This window comes from Pogonomyrmex barbatus, unplaced genomic scaffold (assembly GCF_055798465.1).
Source record: "Pogonomyrmex barbatus isolate J1 unplaced genomic scaffold, ASM5579846v1 scaffold2, whole genome shotgun sequence".
Classification (NCBI taxonomy): Eukaryota; Metazoa; Arthropoda; class Insecta; order Hymenoptera; family Formicidae; genus Pogonomyrmex; species Pogonomyrmex barbatus.
The window spans coordinates 19516781-19538583 of NW_028297116.1; the positions used below are offsets into that span (position 1 = coordinate 19516781).

The following is a 21803-nucleotide window of genomic DNA, read 5'->3' on the forward strand; positions in this document are numbered from 1 at the left end:
GAAAACATCGAGTATAATGTAAAACGTTAAATACTTTTGTTCTACCAGATCTGTATATGTTTATCTCTCAAAAAAGATTAAACTTAATAAATTTAATTCAAATTTAATTAAAAAAATTTATTTTTAAAAATAAGAGCTATCTTATGTAGATATATTAAAATGCAATATTCCTTTAGGTTAATGATAAATTATAAATAAATATCACACACAATATTCTCGACGGAGTTGAAGTTTCTCGATATTACTGACAAAGCTGCATCGTATTTGCGAAGGACCAAGGAATAACAAGTTGGCGATGTTCAACGATGAGATTAACGTCCCGCGAAAGATCGATGAGAGATCGAACATCAACACGAGAGATCGTTCGATGGCCAGAGATATACAGCACTGAGATTTTCAAAGCGAAAGCTCGTTCGTGGAAGTGAGGATAGGGAGCCCTTTGTGCGTCTCCCATTGTCGACTGAGGGAGACTGACTGGCTGAATTCAATGCACAAGTCGCACTCGCCAAAGAGCCATACGCGGCTCAGAGGGAGGATAGTCCGCATATACGAGACGATATAAGCACTACGTGCAATAACTTCGGCGTAATCGTCGAGGAGCGAGTCGGGAGAGAGAGAGACCATGTACGGCAGGCCTTCATGCACACGCGGAATAACAAACCACGCTGCGATACACCGACGAGGCCTCTTCTGGTTCAAGGCCACGATGACTATCAATGTATAAATAACATTTGTTAATAACGCACCAGTCTGAATCATAATAATTTTTTATACTTTTACTCTTAAATTATAAATAAAAAGATGCGTGACTCTAAACTTGTAACAATAAAACAATATCTTTCTCTCGATTATAAATAATTATTACATGTATAAATATTTCATATTTGAGAATCATAATCTTATATCTGCCGTCTATCCAAATAGATGCCGTTATTGCGGTGAGTGAAGGTATATGATACGGTCGGGCCACATAAATTTTTTTCTGCCTTCGATCATGATAGCAACATCAAGGGTAATGTTGGTTAGATAAGCTGGCGTTTCGATACGGATTAGCCAGTTTGCGAATGAGGAAGATTTACGAGACTTCACGGACGACTTGCAGACATATTAATTTGCACAAGACTCACCTCGTGCGCCTGATCCTCGATGCTCCGTAGAACCGCGAGATTGCGGATAGTCGCGCGTCGCGACTCAAACGATGACTCCAGCCTGGTGGCGGCCTTACCCACCTCCTCCACCAGTCTTCGGGCTCGTTTCACCGACAATCTGGAAAGATAAAAAGGAACCGTGATCGTGACCGTTAGGAATCTGCGTAGCTGTCTTCTCGCGTATGAACGATCAAATCGTGACCCGCGAGTTCGCAAGGATCAAGAAACTTTTATTAATTAATACATTCCCTTATTTTCGCGTTAAAAGCATTTTGTAAAAACACAGAATAACATAAACTGATGTATCTCACTCAATCAACTCGATCGATTAATTTTAAACAATAACAAAAATTATTTGCAAAAATATAAATACTACTCAATTGGAACAATCGTTTAAGTAATATATAGTAATAATTATTAAACAATATACCAATATATAAACAAAGCGATCAATATCTTATTTGTGAAAAAATTAATTATATGCAAAAGATAAACAAAATTACTTCAAATATAGTAGTAGTTGAATTTAAAAAAAATGTAATTTATTCTAAAAGAACGACGTTTCACTTGCGATGGATTATTGTGGTTAGGATGGATTATTGTGGTTGTAAAATTCTACCTAACGTGCTCGATGTGCAGAAGTGGAACCGCGCGTTCCTCGAGCGCGGCGATGGCCTCTTCGGCATCTCTAGACGTTCTTCTCAATGTGGGGTCCGTGAGGAGCCGACCGAGAGGCGTCAAAGTGCCGGATAGGCTTGTGCATTCCTTCAGCTCCGACATTTCGAGGGCTAATCTGCGACCAGCCGATTGCCACTCCGTCATGAGGCTGTCGTACTCCTACGGGAAATCAAAATACTAATCATGGCGGTGCGCCGATGTCTACCTACTTCCCGAAGGTGTTCTCGCGATCCAACAAAATGTCCTTCATCGGTAACCGGTACCGAGAAAGAAATCCTTTCTAACATTCTTTCTAGTTAGCGATGTAAAAGTAGACATGTCTAATATGGCGATTGTGCGATTCAACGAGCCGTCAATCGTTCCTTATAGAAAGCACATTGTTTAAAAAAATATGTAACAAATGACGCATATCTATTGCATATAAAAGATACGTCGAACTATTATCTCGATGATTTCTTATTACCTCTCCAACCGTTTATTACCTCTCCGATCGGATCGAATTGCGAAAATACCAATCCACGTTAGATCAACTCACGGCGAATGTAGCGTACGTTTGGAATAGCGATCGATATCAATTTCATTTTCGATACCATTAATATCACATTTATATATCAAGTTAGATTCGTAGCAAGACATATTAATATTGATCAATATATCAAAGTCAAGATTAGGCCTCTCCAAAATCTAGATCCCGAACTAAACGCTTCCATCTTTTCGCTGCCTTGAGGGAGAAAAAAAAACAAAAAAAATGTTTATAGAATCGTTATATTATTAAGCTAACATTTTATAAAAAAAATAAAAAATAAGAAAAATATATATTTAATATAAAGTTATAATTTATTTAAAAAAAAAACAAAACACAGCAATTAGACAACGTGCAAACGTATATTTATTGATAATGCAAAGTACATATTTATTTATTAATAATGTAAACTAACAAATAGATGATGAATGCTGATCAATATCACGGCAGGGCGATAAATTCCACTGACAATAACTACGGAAGTCTACCGGAACGAGCAGACCAATACAATTATTTTGCTTGAGCGACTTTCAACTTATTTATAAACTTGCCGAATCATCGTCATGACACTGAGCCGATCGAAGCGGCTTTTCATTGTTTGACATTAAACGACAAGTAGCGATAACAATTTGTCGCGAGGTTCGCATTATCAAGATATATCACCCGCATTTGCGATTATTGGGGTCTTCACATACTTTACATAATACGATATATATAAAATATTTTATAAAATTTTTTTTATGTTCTCTCTTTGATTATTTCAATTCAATGTTCACAATGTCGATGTATGCTTAAGTGTTCATTCCTGAGACATAATTACCTTGTAAAAAGCGATCCATTGCATCTGGTCGTGATTTTCTTCTCGCCTGGGAATATACTTGGCAAGAGTGGCGTCATTCACGGCGACGATCTGAAAGGAAACGTTTATGGATAATTATAATTTCCCGATGGTGTTCAATGATCGTACTTATGGGACCGTAAATTACGTTTGTCGCGGATACTAAACTTTAGCTTTTGTAACGATATTCGTTTCGCTTCGACAAAGGAAAACATCACAATGGAAACCGCGCGACCATAATGTACCAAGCGACACAATTACGATGCGAAACGCACGTGCGACCGCTTGAGAAACCAAATATAATGCACCGTGGAATCTGGATCAACGACGCACAATGAACATCGGGAGACAAAAACGACGAGCGATTGAGCGTGATTACTTTCTTGCCCGCAGAAAGGTGCTCGCTCAATGCCGCCTGAGGATTTAATTGTTCCTCATCATCGGACTCACCTGGACGCTACTTAGAGGTAGCAAAACAAAATCGACCAGGCCATCCGTTGTTGCGGCATTCTGAAGCATGAGAGTCTGAGCTACGTCGACTCTGCCCTGTAAAGGCAAGAATTGCACATTACTTCTATGACGATCGCATAATAAAATCATTCGCCTGCAGAATCACTTTTACCTGTAGCAGGACCAATACTTTGTCCACGAACTCCAGACACTCCTTAGAATCGCCGCGTATGAAAATAGTGAAGCCATTTTTCGTACAATTGGAGCTGAAAATTAAACATTAAACTAAATTAAACACTAAATTAAATATTAAAATATTTTTTATATCAAATATTGAAGACTGTGAGCGAGAGAAACGTATCTGATCATTTGTTGACTATAATTACATTTATAATTTATTCAAGCACTAAAATAATCCAAATTATTGCCTTTATATTACATCTTGGACAACTTTTAGAGTAAATAAATATGTTCAAAAGATAGAACGGCAAATTGTTGTTTCTGTTAAAGCAACAATGCGGCTCGGAGTTAGCTTCGCATAAGTCGTCATCTAAAAATAAGCGTCTTGTCCGTCGCTCCGTGCGTTAGTCGGGCAGTTTGCATTCAACGGTGTTTTCGAGTGCTTATCGAAACCGTATCCCATCGCATACAAGTGCACTGCTCCGTATTTACAAACGTCGAATTTCCTAAACAAATATTATCGCTACCGTCGAGAAATTCCATGTGCATACATGAATCACCGTGTGTCACAGTAGCACACACGTATCGCGAGATCTCCCACGTGTGCTGCTACAATTTCTCCTTACCGACGTCATACACGAAATGAAACGTGTCATTCGTTACGGCGACGCTTTCGTAAATCGACATACTCGTGCAAGACTCGTCAAGCACTCCACGTGCATGTATTTTAATCGACTATCGTTTTCCGATATATACGCTGTTCGTTCGTAAGTTAAGTTTTAAGACAAACGTTAAATCGCGATAACAATCAACGTATTTTTGAATGAAATCAAATCGCGTAAATATAAATAACAATTTTAGAAATAACTATTAACTTGAACTTTAAATTAATTATTCTTTAATTGTTCTCTCTCATAAAAATAGATCCATATATTCGCTATATTACTAATCTTACTTTTATACTAGAGGAAAAATTGCACATTTTACAACGATTTAAAGAAAAGGAAAAATTTTGACGTAACAAGTTCTGATTGTGTTCCATGTAAATATCTATAATAATAGATGAAAGACCATATCTCCGTAAGCGGTAGCTGAAAATGCGCATAGGCGCGATCTCAGCCTAAACTCAGGCTAAACGTAACCCAGTTGGTATCGGGTATCGTAAACGGCATTAAGTTATGACACGTGGGTGGTTGACATTAAGCATGCAGCGTTTCTCACGCGGCTACCGTGACACTCCACCGTATCCTCGTCCTTCTCGCGTATACAGCAATCATGCCTCTCCGCGCAACACAGTGGTGCAGTGTCTAACGGGCACAATGTCGAGCTTTGTATGCGCCACTTGTATCCCGCGATCTATCCTAAATCGTCATCAACGCGACAGGCTACGAGCCAAGCGCGGTCATACGTTTCTGCCCCCGTGCTCCGTTTCTACTTCCGGTTTAACGGCCGTTGGCCGTTCCTTCGATTTTCCCACCGTACAAACTCCTCGATCGTACATTATCGTCCAAAGACGAGGGAGCGGCGGAGGGGACGCCTATGCAATGTTTCGTGACAACCTTCTCAAATTGCACGTGCAACCGCGCGACGACCGAGACTTTCGAGAGCCGCGCCGCGCGTCGCTACTCCCCGTAAAGCTCGATAGCGCAAATCATACAGTTGGCCGCGAGTCGATGTTGCGGGAACGACCTGTTGGAGCGATAGCGAATGAGATAAAATCAAATCGCCAGGCTGACTTCCTGTCGTTACACGTCCATTACAGAGTCACGGTGGAGGTAACCTTCGAACCTAAAAAGATCATGTTTCCGGATTTTAGTATCGTGGAAACGGTATACAAATCTTTGACGAAGTTACTGGTTGCACTCTGTTATCATTGATTATCAAAAACAGATATTTTAGTCTGTATACCTACAATTAATTTTTAATAACTGATTTGTTTTAAATTATTTTCTCTTAATTTTATATTTTATGTAATAAAACGTTATACGTTCGGAAATTCAAACTTTATATAATAAGAAAATTCAAAAAAATATTATTATTTCTATAAAAAAAAAAGAGCTGAATTATCTGATAATATTCCTTAACCAGCCATCACGATGTTCACCGGGCGTATACTTTCCCGGATGTAGCTCAGTTATTCGCACGTATTCTCCGTTTTACCGCACGATGATAGATAAGAAGACAAGATCGAACCAACCCTTTCTCGTCGTAATCATCGCGCGTCTATTATCGAACCGGCCGTGTAACCGTAATGGCACGTACCCGCGTATTCAACGGCGCGGAACAGTCGGCTCACAGCGTCCGTTCCCTGGAACCGGCGATCGTGTCGATAAGTAAATCACTTTGATTTCGCCGAGTTAACGTCGCGCGACAGTTTACGAACGCGACGCCCACATTTCGCCTCGCTCGGCGCGTCGGACTCATCAGCGCGCGATGTATCCGTCGTACGACGGTTGACGTATGATGGATACAGGGTGTTAGCGAGCACACGTTCCAACATTCCCCGTATCTCTCCGGTGCGATGCGATTACGCGATTCGCTGGCAACGGTCAGGAACAGGATCAATAAGACGAGCCCCGTAGAGGTCGTGTCGACACTGACCGCCGTTAGCGCGCTTGACAGTTAGCGCTTCGCCTAAATTACACGTCCCACACGTCGAGACAGCTAATAAAAGGACGCCGAGATAGACTTTGTCGCTGACCGGAGAGATCCCGTTGCGAAATGCCAGGCGGGTGCACGTTTCCTCTCGTAATAGCGCTGGACGACGCTTCCAGGCTGGCGGAAGTCGATTTCACGGTCGATGACGGCGTGTAGAATGAATCAACGATTTTAATTATGAGTGTTTGTCCGCGATCAAGATCGTTAAGGCAAGTTAGTAACATTTATTAATCAAACATTAATTTCTACTTCTACTTTCTAGTTAACGATTCGATAGATTTAGCATTCGGTGCACGCTCGACGTACATTACATATATATATAATATATTACCGAGCATTCAAATCACTTTCGGAATTATTTTTCCACAATAATTTACTGTATGCAATTTTTAATGAATGCAATTTACTCTCTGTGATAGCTCTAAAATATCTGATGTAAGAATTACATAAAATATATGAGATTATATTTGAACGTGCAGCCAAACGTTAATTATATACAGAATTAATAGCAGAATTAATAATCGAAAGAATCAACTGACAAGATATATCTACTCAAATCCGAAAAAAATTCAACTTCAACTTTTATAAAACTATTAAAATAAATATCAATCTTCATTAAACAAAACTACATCTATGTGAAATATCTTCAATACTAAATATTTTGGATTAGTCATAAAATTAATCAAGTGCTCTGATGTCTAAAGTGGATGAGTCCACTGTTAAAAATTTAGCAATAAATTTACGATTATCATATAATAAAGACAAAATATTGGAAAAAGCAATTTTTAAAAAATTCCCTGAAAATTCCAATTTTTCAAGAAATAAACAAACTCCCTGAGAATTTCTGAGGTTTTCAATATTTTCAGATAGTAAATGTCTCAATTATGTTTCTATTCTCATCCAAAGGAAATATCTCGTGCATTAACACGATTGTCGACCTAGAACTCCATTGGAATCAATGCCACATTCGCAGGAGTTCGCCATACGTGTGTGCATCGTGCTGCGCCACAACGGAGCCTGAAACCACGATCGCATCCTGGGTGGGCAGAGGTTGTCGAACAGAGGCCGCGTCACGACCGACTGTCGCGATTGACACCGAGAGGATATTCCGACGCGACGTGCGCTTGATGGTGCAATGGCGATAACTTCGCATCCCGCGGCGGCTATATGTATACCACTTTTATCGAAGCGTACGCAATTTGACGTTGTTCGTCGTCATCAGCTCTGCCCATCGCTGTTGTGACTAAATTTCTTCTTTTCTCGCGAAACGAGAGAAAATGTCTGCGCAACACCCGGAAACAGCATCGGACGAACAAACGTGAATTATTTTATAGAAGTCTAAGTCTTGCTGTGACTTCGAGAACCTGCTTTTCCCCGCTGGATGGTACATTCGATTAAACCTACATAATGCCGAAGCTTTATCCTGGAGCTTGGTCACGAGCCATAAAGTTTAGATGAATATAGCAGTTGGCGTTAGTACGTCGTCGGCCGCGATACCTTCGGCAATGATGATTACTGCGAGAGACAGTATGCGGCCAGAGCTATTGGTATTTAAACAGTCAATCCAATATCTCATGTTCTTCGGTAAATATTCAATTTTTGAAGAAAAGTTATTTTTTGTTATTTCCAATTTTTAAAGAAAAATTGAATTTTTATATGACTCACAAAATTAAAAAATATATTATTAATTATCTATATATTTATATATATATTAATATATACGAAACAATGTTCTTTTCTCTTTTAAAAAAGAAAAAAATTTTTTTAATTATTATATTTATTTATTTAATTATTATATTTATTTTTATTAATTATATTTTTTAATTTATGTTAAAAATACCGATCATGATTATACAAAAATTATACAGAAAAGTTAACTTACGAATATAGGTCTTACTAGTGGATTAAAATAATGGATTCGGATATTCAGTTAAAATCGACCACTACAATACGTGACCGATCGTAACAATTGACTCTCGAATAATCGAATTTCAGAACCTTGAAGGGACGACGAACTCGTAGAAAGTCGAGAAGCCAGGCACGACGTAAGTGGAGCGTTCGCTCGCGGATCGTGCGAACTGACACTAAAAACGAGAAGACCTATATTCTTAATAATGTTCTAATGGCGCTAATAGTCCTCTAACGAGCGTATAAATACCGCCGGTATTTAAATGTTACATGACGCTTTCATGACGCTAATCGCACCGCATCCAAGAATTCCATTACGCAAAAATCACGAGACTCTTCCTGCCGAGAGCGAGAAAATAAAGAGAGCCGCAATTATATATCTCGCTATAAAAGGAAAATAATAAAGCTTTATGTGTAATAAAATGGAATATATACGTAAATATGATCACATATTATATCATGTAGATAAATTAAAATGAACGCATATGAGCGTTCAATGAACTATAATTTTCATAAAAATATGCGATCAATGTAAAATTAAAATTTTAATAATAAAATTTAATTTTACATATTTAAATAAAAATTTTTTATTATTTTTTTCTCCAAATTCATTTTGGTTGTGGTATTTTAAAATATTAGTATGAAAATCAATGCGTTCTCTTCAAAGGTTTAAACATTCAATCGGATTTCCTTAATTATAAATAAGAACACAGCATATAATCATTTTAATTAAACAAAAAGAAAAACTTTGTTTCTTATTTGTTATCAACAAATAACAAACTTCGAAATCAATTTACACATAAATTATATAAAATAATTCAAAAAACACAAACTATAGGAACAAAATATCAAAAAACATAAACGATGTTAAAAAAGAAGTATAAATTCAAAGGAATGAAAAACATTTGACCACTACTGGTGTTCAAGGAAAAAGATGACAGATAGGATAAATAGGAGGATAATTAGGGAAGAACAAAAAATGGGTGGCGGCAGAAAAAAAGGAGATTTTGGATAGCAGATACGATCTTAAAAGTGGGTCGGTAAACTGCAGCTACAGATCTTTGTCCCCCAGGGAAAAGCGGGCAGGATAGCAATGAGGGACGTTTCGCCGAAGTCGTTACCGTTAACCATCGCCAGAAACGAGGGTGGCTCGTACCGGTGGGAGGGCAAGAAGAGCCAACGATCATGCCGGTTTCTCGAAAGGAAGGGACGGAGGTAAGGGGGGATAAAAGGATTGATGCGCGTCCATAACTCATGCGGAAATGCGGTCAGGTGCACAACTGGATCAACGAGAGATCCCCCGCGATCCTATCGTCCTGCGATCTGCCGCTCGTGACTCTCCGTCCTACGTGATACACGATACGTACGCGACGGGTTGCCAGCCACCGGGATGTTCCTCGGCTTACCGTTTACTCGCGCGATCGTCTATTAATTATTAGTCGCGGTGTATCTGGTTGCCGCAAGCACCGCGCTACCTAACTCATCCCCGCGAAGATGATCGTACGAGACGTTCGTTTGTAAAACCACGTGAGCCGTGAGCATACCACCAAGTCCCTGGTCCCCGGAAAAGAAAGGAAAAAAAATTGTCTGGACGCTTTCTTTCTTTTTTTTTTTTTCTTACCGTGCACATATAATTGGTATTACAAGTTTACGAGTGAATAAGATTTCGTTAATAAGACGCTTCGTCATGAATGCACTTTATACCACATGCATTTTCGCGCGGGTATCCGTCAGTCAATTTCGCACCCTCCTCCTTAATATAAATCAAAGCTCCGATTCATCGCTGGACAAACCGGCGATGCGAGTTAACGGTGAAAGACGAGTCGAGGTCAATTTCGCCCGGCGATGCATTCGCGAATTACTTTTGGTGATTCGACCTTTCACCGCGACCAATCAAGTTATTACGCGTAACGCAAACCGCGGGAGTCTCGCTTGACGCTTAATATATTTCTCTCGTGTGAGATATAAGCTTTCAAGGCGGCCACTGCAAAAGCCACCGCGGTGAAACATGACTTGTTACTTCACACTATGACAATCTCAAATTAAGAAAGCTGTACGGACCCGTTACATGCGTAGATCCTTAAGATCGCAGATTTTATCGTTTGCTCATCAACTTATTGCTCCCACCACATTAAACATAATTGTCTCCTTTTGTTCGGTAATAACTTAAAATTCAGTTAGCACATAGAAATATATACATGACACTGACAATTCTATCGATTGTTTCGCATAATACAAGTCTGTATATTTGAGGCGTTAAAAAATTTTTTCATTTTGTTTTGTTAAATTTTATTTTCAAATAAAAATCTATTATCGCAGACTTTTATAAATAAAATATTTCCGTCTATCAAAAGTCAACGGAATCAAATAGTACGTTTTATATAAAGCACAAGTGAGATTTATTCATAATAACAGCTATGCAAATACATGCAAATATGAATACATATCCAGGAAGTATAATACAATCAAAACGGAAACTCGCGTTCGATTAGCCGACAAGCCGCCCACTGTATTTCTGTCAGCGAATTTCAATTAGCCAATAAACTCTGCTCGATACCCGCGGACATACACGATGAATGCACTTAATGCGCGATAACAGGGTACATCGCGCTTTCCCCATTTCACCTTCAGTTCGCGCGAAACTAAGCGTGATCAAAGCCAATTTTTAACTTGATTCACGTATAGGTTTTACCGAATCTAAGAAATGCACATAAAACTCGTTGACTTTGAGATAATGAACTAACGGTAATTAATAATTAGAGATGAATATCTTTATACATTTAAAATTACTTCTCTAATTATATTAGTTTATAAAAAAATATTTTTTTTAATTATCTTGAGCCAGACAAAATGTTTCTTATAGATTTTTGGATGCTAAAAATGATTCCACAAACCAAATTTGTTTAAGTTTCTATAATAATGAGATTTAATATAAAAAGTTTTTCTGCGATATTTGAAGATTTTTTTTTTAAAGAAGACTAATGATACCTTGAAATTTTGATCAGAAATCATATACCGTTTATCCCTTGTAAAATGCATTCCTTTTTAATTTTAATATCTTTTATTTTTCAGCCATGTTATAAAGAATTTTAAGATTAGATGTAGATCTACGCTACGATTTATAACACTAGTTTATAGCAAAAAATTATTTTGACAAAGTTTTGCTAAGATAGTACAGAATTTTGTATTAAAATTCTATACTATCTTAGCAAAACTCTGTCAAAACAATTTTTTGTTACAAACTAGTGTTATTGACAAGAAACGCCGCAATGTCGTGAATTTATACATAAATATCCTAATATCCGACAGTTATAAATCGTAGCGTAGATCTACGTCTAATCTTAAAATGCTTATTTTTGTAATAACATCTGTCCGTCCAATAACATCTATCACGCGCGATTTGTCTATCGATTTAATGATTTTCCGCGCGATTACGCGATGAGATGAAAGAGTGCCGCCGTTCGTATCTCGTCAAGATATTACACAGCGCGATAATCTGGCAAGTGTAAAGTTGCGTTCACGCGTGTGTGGAAATTCCGGGGTCAATTTTACGCGAGATTCCCAGACGAGACGTCGTTTGGTCTTTTTGTTCGGGAGCGTAATAAATCTACATCTGCCGTGCTTATCCGCGAGTAATCTGCCACCGATAGCCCGGCTAAGGCGCTATGTCAACGTCGTTCCGCGCTTTCCCACTGCGACCGCGGAAAAATGCTAATGAATCCCGCGCCGTGCGCACCGCGCGGCGTATAACCGGCACGCTGATTTATGGCGATCGTGTTCCGCTCAGAGGATCATTATGACACCGTCGGCTTTCGTCGCGGATTCCACGGCGCCCCTCTCGAGATTAGCTCGCGTGTACGCGGCGAGAGCGCTCCCGAAGCCGTGCCTGCCTGCTTTGCCCGTTTGCCTGCTTTTCTTCCGGCAACGAAAGATATCGACACGTAACAATGCGTATTGTGGCCACGCGAGATGATAACTCGGCCGCGATAAATTAAAAGTATCGCTCCGGCGCGGATACCGATCCTGGGAACGCGAGCGATACAGGCCATTTACGCGGGTTTTCGATATCGCGAACGCGTTTACTTTACGGTATCGACATAGGAAATCGTTGGTCAACTAAGATACATCTCGTTATTATTATTTTTTTTCTTTTTTCATCAAGAATTCATATTAATTCTCGTGAAATTTAAAAGCGGCAGCGCGATCACGCAATGCGGAGAACCCCCTTTTTCCAGAGAACCCCCTTTAATTATCCTCGTATATCTAGATATATCGCGACCCGGGAAGCCCACGGGGACGGCCGATCAGCTGCGTGAGTTAAACTTCACACCCGTTGATATCCGATGAAAGGCGGTAACGCTGACATGGCGCGGCGCGAGACGGCGTCGATGAAATCGCGGAAATTTTCCGCCAGACTTTTTCCCAGGCCGACGGGAAAGAGTCGCCGATGCGGAAACGACGCTGGCTGGCCTGCGTCGAAGATGCCGAAAGATAGATCGGCGTGTTTCTCGCCGAGAGACGCCCCGAGCGTAATACTGCGCGCTTTTCTCGCTCCTTTCCTTCCGTCTCGTTCTCTCCGCCGTCGTTCCCAATGCTGTTCTCCCGTTCGTTTACGCCGGCGAAGCGCAGAGAGACTTCGGCGTTACCGGTTGCAGGGAAAACCATAAAGCCGCATGATGACCGATACCGGTGCGGACTATCATGCGTGATGTGTTTTACGAGCTGAAGAGTATGCGAATGCGGTCGCGCGGCGAGAAGAATCATGACGTCGCGATTATCACAAACGACGAGACGCAGTTGCATCGAAAGTCGCTGCGCGATGAAAAGAATCTTTGTCTGAGAAAAATGAAATAAAATCTAAAACCAAAATCTTCTTTCAGAAGACACACTTTCGCATCTCATTAAATCAGATAAAATCTCTTTATTTAATATTTCATTTGCAATTTTTGCATCAAAATAAAATTTAATTAAATTAGACGATTATATAAATAATATATCGTACAAAATAGATCTTGCATAATAAACATTTTAATAAATATGTTTTATCTTCAATAATTAAATAAATTTAGTTTTCAATGCAATTAATTAATGACTAATAATTGATAATTCATTTACAACGATGTTGAATATGAAATATATAGTGCTCAAAAAGTTTTCCATGATGATCGAATCGATGTCGATTTGCTCCGATTCGGTTTTCTCACGGTGTTTAATCGCTATTGCACCGATGTTAGAAAACATTATATCCACGTTATAACATTGCAAGCGTGTTAATTAAATAGCTTACAAACGGGAGGAAACTTTGTTAGAGAGCTTGTAGGACGAGACGCGACCAAGCCGGGAAAAACGGGAAGCCGCGATTCTGCTCCGCATCGGTGATTATAGTGGGCGTACCCGCGTCTTCATGACGGTGGAAAATTATAATTATTACCAACATCGGCGTCGATCGCGTTTATTTAACGGAAAGCTCGCGCACTCCTCTTCCTCTCGCCCGGCCGGGATTAATAAATTGCCAATTCGGAGTCGGATGATTTCAGTTATTATCACTACAACAGCCTCGTTGAGAAGTACAAATGCCAGTGTAATAAATGGGTCTCTCGCGCCAGTGTACGCCGCGGCTGTAAAGTGTGAATTTTCTGCGAGTTAAAAACGCCCTTCGCAAAAATTATCGCGGCCGCGTCGCCCCGCTAATCGAATTCATAAATTATGGCATGGCCCAACGAGCCCCGCACGCGCGACTGATCTCGCGATAATCCCCGTTGATTTATCGACATCCCGCGAGTGCACGGGCCGTGTTTTCTTCGACATGCGTCGAAGTTGATGCATTATGCGAACAAACGACGGGAACGTACCTGGGCAGACGAGCGAGGTAGAGCAGAAAAGACGACGTCTCTCTAACGGAGAGGGTTTCCCTCGTGGATACATTGTATTCGAACTCGATAACCGGTCTTCCGATGACATCCGAGTATCCTGTAACAAACAATTAAAATAATCTTCATTAATATGTGTCCCATCTAAAATTTAACGTAGAAATTGAATCGCAATTTGTTATGTAGAAAGGTCTTAAAATTCTGGCTATTTGCAGACGTAATTTTGAAGTTTATCATATATAATAAGGCATTGAAAAATAAGGCAGATGAAAAATAAATAAGAATAAATGAAAAATTGTAAAGTTCTAGAAAATGATTTGCTTGCACGTTATTACTTCGTGTATTGTTTCCGTTTACGTTGCAGATATACGTGATGGCGTAATGTGAATTGTTTCAATGCAGGAAACGTTGGTAAACGCGGCTGATTACAGAGCATGATTCGATTCACGATGAGCGATTGCCGATTGCAATCTCCCCACCTGGCATAAATTATTAAATGACATCCTTTTAGTTGTATCTACCTCGGCAGAGTAGGTCATCTTTGAATAAAGTCTCTTAGCTACGGGGTAAAATGTACCAGCAGTGACATTACAAACAATTCCGTGATCGTAATAGATAATGCTGAGTAACAGTTCGTTTTCATCCCGTGTTACTACAATCGTGACGTCGGGGTCATAACCCAACTATATACTACTGATCATTAAATACAGCCGACGCCTTTAAGCGTTTCTTAAAGATGATCTACGTTTGAGAATGTAATAATGTGCAAAAGATAATGTTCTGCAAATGAAAATTGTGAAAGTTAGTTATTAATAAATCTCTTATTGCCCGCAACATAAAATAAAAATATATTTAAAGAAATCTATAAAAAAAAAGATTGGTAAGCCGAGGTATAGCATTTTGAAGTGTCCAGAACAGAATATTTTAAAATTGGCGTATATCATTCTACATTCTAGAAAGTGATATACATTAACTTCATAAATGCGTAAAGAACATTTCTCAAAGTTCGTGCACAGATACTACACAAAAAAAATTTGCTCAATTCAAAACTAAAAATCTTTTATATGAAGCTTATAATATTCTTGTTTGTATACAGGAGTATCTGTCCTGATTTAAAACTAACATTTTTTCCGTGTATAATAAATTATAAATTCTATCTGTGACATTTTAATAATTTAAGTACCGTAATAACACCGTTGATTCTGCTACAATACTAACGGATAAAGTGTCGAGTGTTCCACAAATATCCGTCAAAATAGATTTCTCGAATCGGCGTATCGCCTCCGCGATCGACTGCGATCGCAGGTAGACTCGCGTGTGGGCGGGTTTCTCCCGTGGGTTTCTTCCTTTTCATGTACGACGAACGACCGCTCACGCACCCGTTGTTGCGTTAATCGAACTGCACGCATCGCGGCCGCTTATCGCCGCTAGTGCGTGGTGCTGCACCAAGTACCGCAATCACCAACGGTGGGCGCGTAGCTTTTTTAACGATCGCGCTCTCGACGCTCGCTTGAATTACCATAACCGATCGATTACCAGCGCACCATGCGAGGGGTTTCTCCTGGAATGAAGACGTTAATCCGGACTGCCTGCTTCGCTGGAGAATTACCGCCTAGCCTGCCTCGCAATGCGACTCAGCTACTGTTACAAATAGTGACGTTAGTAGGCTAGATTTCGATAACACAATACGGTACAATGCATAAAATATTTTACCCACATTTCCAATTAATACAAAAATTCGTATTTCAATATTATTTATTTAGCAGCAAAAATTAAGTTAGTTACAATAAATTTCAAGCTGCGAACGAATAAAAAAGTCCCTGTTTGAAAAATTTTTGAATTAATCTTAAATTAATCTTATTTGAAACTTGGTTTCCAATGGGGGATAAATGTCGGAAATTTATAGTTATAACACAAAGATTCTATCAAAAAACAACAATTGATACGATTGTATACCACACGTAACGAACTGTTCTGAAAGACGATTGTGATTGCCATTTTTCTGCCGGCATAAAGCGATCTTTTGAAAGCTGCGTTTTGTGCACTTGGAATATCGGCCACGAGTTGCAGATGATCAGCATCAGCAGATATTCGCTCGGCCGGTATATACACATATACCCGTTTCGCATATGCGCGCACATTCGCCGATCGCTCCTACAAATCGACGATCGTTCATCATCATCGTCTCACTCCTACCCGATAAAGACTCAACGCGAGCCCGACTCGGCTTTTAACGTAAATCAAGCGTGCTTATAGTCGGCGCGACGTCTCCTCTCCCTCCTCTCGCGAGAAGAAAGCCCCGCTAGCTCATTCTGAAGGCGTCGATCCTTTCGTCTCGTCGTCTTCCCCGGCGCGGGCGAAGCGAGCGAGAGCGAGCCGCTCGCGCGGAGTAGCCGCGAGGCGCGCGTCGCGAACGCGGGGCGTGCGCGCGGTGTGGGACTCGTGAGAAAGATGAACGATAGCCAGATGGATACGTCAATATGCGTGCCATTAGCCGTTGCTTTTTGGATTTATTGCCCGATGCCCCGTAAATCCCCCCGTGATTTCTAATTACATGGCCGCGTTTGCCTTCCCCCTTTCGTTCCGGGCCCTCGCGCCCCCACCGTGCTCCACGCCTGTCCCGCGCTATCAGCCTCTCTCTTTCATCTCTTTACCTTCCTACTTGTTCTCGCTTGGATCTCCGTCCATTTCTATTAAAATGGAAACATCGATGTGTAATGGATACCGGCTGCGAGACGGACGACGATGCCTGGCCGTAATTCGTTTCCTAAGTTATTATCCTCGATTTTACCGCGACGGATATTGCGGACCAGTCCCAGAATCCTCGTATCTACGATACAGCCATAGCCGATTTAACCATAGATGTATTCGATATAGCCAATAAACAGTTAATCACTTAATTATTTGACTGGATCGATTATCGAGTATTTCTCTGAAAGTAATAATTTCCAGTCGTACTAAGAAAGATTACTTGTGTGAAATCTCATTTCTTTCAATACGTTTTCTATACGCATTTACTAAACATTATATTGTTTATAAACATCTCATAAAATCCATTTAATTTTATAGATAAATGTATGTTTAGTCTCATAAAATAACAAAGATTATTTTAATGATAAAATTTCTTGCCATTTATACGTACGAATATTTGAAACAAAAAATGATTTCATCAAAAGATAAGAAGAAAGACAACATTTTTCTAACAATACACTTCACGTTTCCTGGATAATAGAATTTAATGTTGGTTGCTATTATCGTTAACGTTGTGAGAAAAAAATGTAAAGGATTGAAAGCGGAAAAGATTGCAATAATCTTTCCTGTATTCCTCTCTCTCTCTCTCTCTCTCTCTCTCTCTCTCTCTCTCTCTCTCTCTCTCTATTTTTTTTCTCGAACGTGACCTATGGAACCGTTAGTTATATCATCTCATAAAAGCCACGCTACGTGAAATAATGTTTCTCAGAAACAAGAAGAGAGCGAAATCGTGAAGTGTACGAGATTACACGATCGAACGGGAGAAATGTAGCATCTTCAACCGCAATATGATATTTTCTAGCATACTGATAAGAAAACTTGTCGTGCTCGGCTAGGCGTGCGGCAAATTGACCTCCTGAACTCCGACAGACACGACTCGCCTATGGATTAACACTCGTTAGCTCGCCTAGGATGCTATAATCGCTTAATTAGTCGCCTCGTGCACCACCACGTATTTGTTAGGGTAATCGGCGATTATACATTCACTGCGGCAAGTAGCACCGTAAGTTTCTCAATGTAAGCCCGACGAGGAAGTTCCGCGATCGTAACTTTGCCACGACAAATTAATGGCTCGGCTAAACGTTCTTTCGACTTCGAATGTGCAACGTCAGATCATATAGTTACTGGCGCGACAAATATTCATGGATAATCTCACTTTCGCCAGCAAGATTGTCCACTAATTTATCAAATTATTGACTTTGCATATATTGGTCAATTTACATATATTGGTTTTTAGTGAAACTGTAAAGATCGAGGAATTACTTTAAGAAAAGATTCGTTTCGAGATGTGAATATTTAAAAGAACAAAGATTAAAAACGTAAAGTGAAAATTCCAATTTATATTAAAATAAATATCTGCGAATCAAATAGGTAAAAAATTGAGACGTCACACAAATGAGAAAGATGTCTGTACTAATAAGGGACTTGGAACCAATTTGATTTCCTTTGAAGTATGTTGCTAAACACAAAAATCTAAAAGAAACTTATTTTTTTATATCAATTTGAACTTTGAGGGAAAACAACCCCTCAAAGTTAATACATATATTTGATCTCAACCAATTATCAATGAAATATAAAAAAAAAATGTTTTAAACAAAACTTTTATGACTTTTATGTACTTCATAATTGTATATTTAAATTTTTCAAAAAGTTAATATATTTCAAAATATTCCCATTTCCCATTAATATTTTTGTGAAATTTTACAGCACATTTTTCAAAGATGTGATTTTGTAAAATAATTTTATTATATATGATTGAATTTGACATAAAATTTCTCCTTTCATTTTCATTCTTAGAAAGAAATTTAAATTTCATCTTATAGTAAATCAAAACTTTATTCAATATTACGTAAATATTATTGTACAAAGTATCCAGATCGCATAACCCAGATTTGACTTTAGAACTCCAAAAATCCATGTAAGACACTAGAACCAATGAAACACACATCTACAAATGTGTTCATGGTAATATGGGAAAAAAATCTCACCTCTATATTAACCTTATATTTTTCATCTTTCGACGGACCATCGACTTCTGCAAACCGGTCGTCGATCATATACGGTACATGCTCCAGGTGTTCTAACCGAGTGCGGGAATACATAGATACATTTCGATCCTTGACCCGACCCTCGCGTCGTGCGCTCGCCCGTATACACCCGATGCGCACATATCGCGACGCTAAGATGACGTTAACCACGCCTCGGTATTATCTTTCCATCGTGACCGTTATTGAGAATCTATGGGAGAGCTTGGCCGGCCAATTAGTAAACGGCAGAATGGATCTCCGTTAGAAACGCGCTACCGAATACATCATTAGCTGCAAAACGAATTCACAGACTGAGATAACTTACGGGAGATACTTCAATCACGTATTAAGTGATATCTTTGCCAACGTTACGAGCCTCAATGTATTTATATACTGCACTTTTCGTCACGTTTCCTTCGCCACGTTTTATTTTCTTCGCCACTTATAAATAAAGTAACACTCGGAGAGATAATGAATCGGATGAATCAGATTACGTGATCACGAATGCTTGAACGTAAGAATATTACTTTGTACAGTGCACGTATCAAATTCCTTCTCGCGAGAAATAGTGGTTCACGCCGGCTCGTCAGCATGCAGAGGCTCCTTGAGCAAGTTTGCGAGCGACGACTCGCGAAACCGGTAATACCGAAGCGTTACGAAGTAAATACAAACTTTACAACCATGACCTTGACTCTCGATCGCACGAATGCGGTTGCCTCGGCCGTAAAGATCGCAGGATCACGCCCTCGTCTCTCGATCTCATCCTAAAGTATTCCGCCGGCATGGCCTAGCCAGGGTCGAGGTGATACAGAATGTGTGCGCGGCGTGCACAGTCGATTCGTGCGTGGCTAATGCACTTGATCCAATCGTCGACGTGATAACCATAATCACGTATGGTCCAAGTATACACGTACATACGTACCTACATACATACACGATCGAGCTCGCGCGACCGATTGCACGTACGCCGGCGTGGATGCAGTTGCGGTGCGTGATGCAGCGTGATGCACGTGCGCTGACGCATCGGGCCTAATGCGATTCGAGAAAGCCGAATCATCATAGCATTCGCCTATTTTACAGAGTAACACGGATTTATGTGTGCCTAGTTACTCTCACGCTATTATACAATGCCGTAGAGAGATAATACTTTCGTATGCAAAAAATGTTTCTATCGCATCGCAATACTGTATAATTTACTATTGACTGATCTTACAAAGAGAACATGCTCTTCTAATTGTTACTAATTGTTGTTGAAGTGCAATATCAATTAAAGTTTGTAAATTAAATTGAAAGCATGATTAAAATACAATTAATTACGATGCACATTACGATGAGTCTAAATTATCTCGCTAAAAAGTTTTAAAAAGCTACATTAACTAGTATATAAAAATATTTAAAAAATCTCTTTATTTAAAAATTAAGTAAATTATAATTTTATTGTTTATAGGGCATGTGAAAAACATTAACTTCTTATTTTCTTTCGTTTCTTACCGCACGAATCTTTATCAAGAATATTTCTATATTTATTTCTTATTCGTTTTATATGTGTTCATCTGTATTTGTGGGTGTATCCCTCACTCATGCCGTTCCACTAACATTACTCTCTAATACACTGACAGTGCAAGGCCTCCATGGTGAATCTCACGCCCCCGCGTCAATAGATGCCCATTACTATTTACGAGCAGAAACGAACTAACCGGTTGTAACTTCGTTTGCATATTCCGCTTTATTAACTCATACATATTCCTATAAATGTCTTTCGCCAAAAAGTATCTAATAAAAATTTTATAATATCCTTCTCTTCCGCAATAATTGCACAAAATATTATTTTGCAAATTTGCATCTTAGTAGATCTTAGTTTTATTTTCAACACTAATTACATTCATTTACTATTTTCTAGTTGTAGAATTTATAAATATGTATTTATAAATAAAAATGTGAATTATAGAAAATATAGTGCTTCCGGTTTCGTTTCATATATATCACAAAATTATTAAAAACAATAATAGTTTTCAAAACAATAATAAATACTTTTAAATATTTTCGAGTCATGTATTTATTTTAATCTAAAAACAATGAAATCTAAATAAGATTCCGCTTCCTCCAATCCTATACAAATACAAATACAAAAACGATTTATAAAACAATCTGTTACTTAAATAATTATTGCAATTTACTAGCACATAAACTCCTTTTTTCCTACATAAAAGTTACACGTTCATCCGAAGATGATTATTTCAATCTTTCGTACCAGTGGTGCGAATCTTTTCTCCGCGTCCGATGCCAGTTTCCCTAGGAAACAAGATCGGTACACAGACCAGGTTTCGAGAAACGACTCGTTCACAGATCGGTGTGATAAGAACGGTCGATAACGGGGCTTCGGCGGGTGGGCGTATTTACGTTTGCAGAAGCGATCGAGAGTACCTCCCGGTTATATGTCGATCGATGGAAGATTATTCGGATTCTTGTTTACGAGCGCAACATTAGCGTACGGACGCGGACGAATAATTCGATAGAGGGATGCACGCTCAATCGAGCATACGAATATTCAACATTCGCTTTACTGAATTAATCATCCCTATCTTAATTAATCACAAGTGGCCGGAAATCTGTGCAGCAAAATTTCTCGTCAATTTGAAGATTTGCTTAAAATAAAAATTTATAGTCTACTTCTAATCGGATACGTAGTATCTAATATCTGTTTTATGATTGCATTAATACTCGCGAACTTGTTACAGAGAGCGGCGAAATATCATCTTTCTTAGCTCGTAG

General features: G+C 39.1%; 1 protein-coding gene across 2 annotated transcripts in view; it reads right to left on the bottom strand.

Annotated features, from left to right (window-relative positions):
* LOC105422275 (uncharacterized) overlaps nucleotides 1–21803 on the bottom strand; it is a 284608-nt gene that overhangs the window by 82871 nt on the left and 179934 nt on the right. For both annotated transcript variants that reach the window (XM_089076728.1, XM_089076729.1), the window contains exons 7-12: nucleotides 14236–14353; nucleotides 3810–3903; nucleotides 3638–3733; nucleotides 3170–3259; nucleotides 1768–1985; nucleotides 1128–1266 (exon numbers count right to left, since the gene is read on the bottom strand). In XM_089076728.1, the coding sequence (XP_088932854.1) occupies nucleotides 1128–1266; nucleotides 1768–1985; nucleotides 3170–3259; nucleotides 3638–3733; nucleotides 3810–3903; nucleotides 14236–14353 (755 nt within the window). The remainder of the gene's footprint in view (nucleotides 1–1127; nucleotides 1267–1767; nucleotides 1986–3169; nucleotides 3260–3637; nucleotides 3734–3809; nucleotides 3904–14235; nucleotides 14354–21803) is intronic.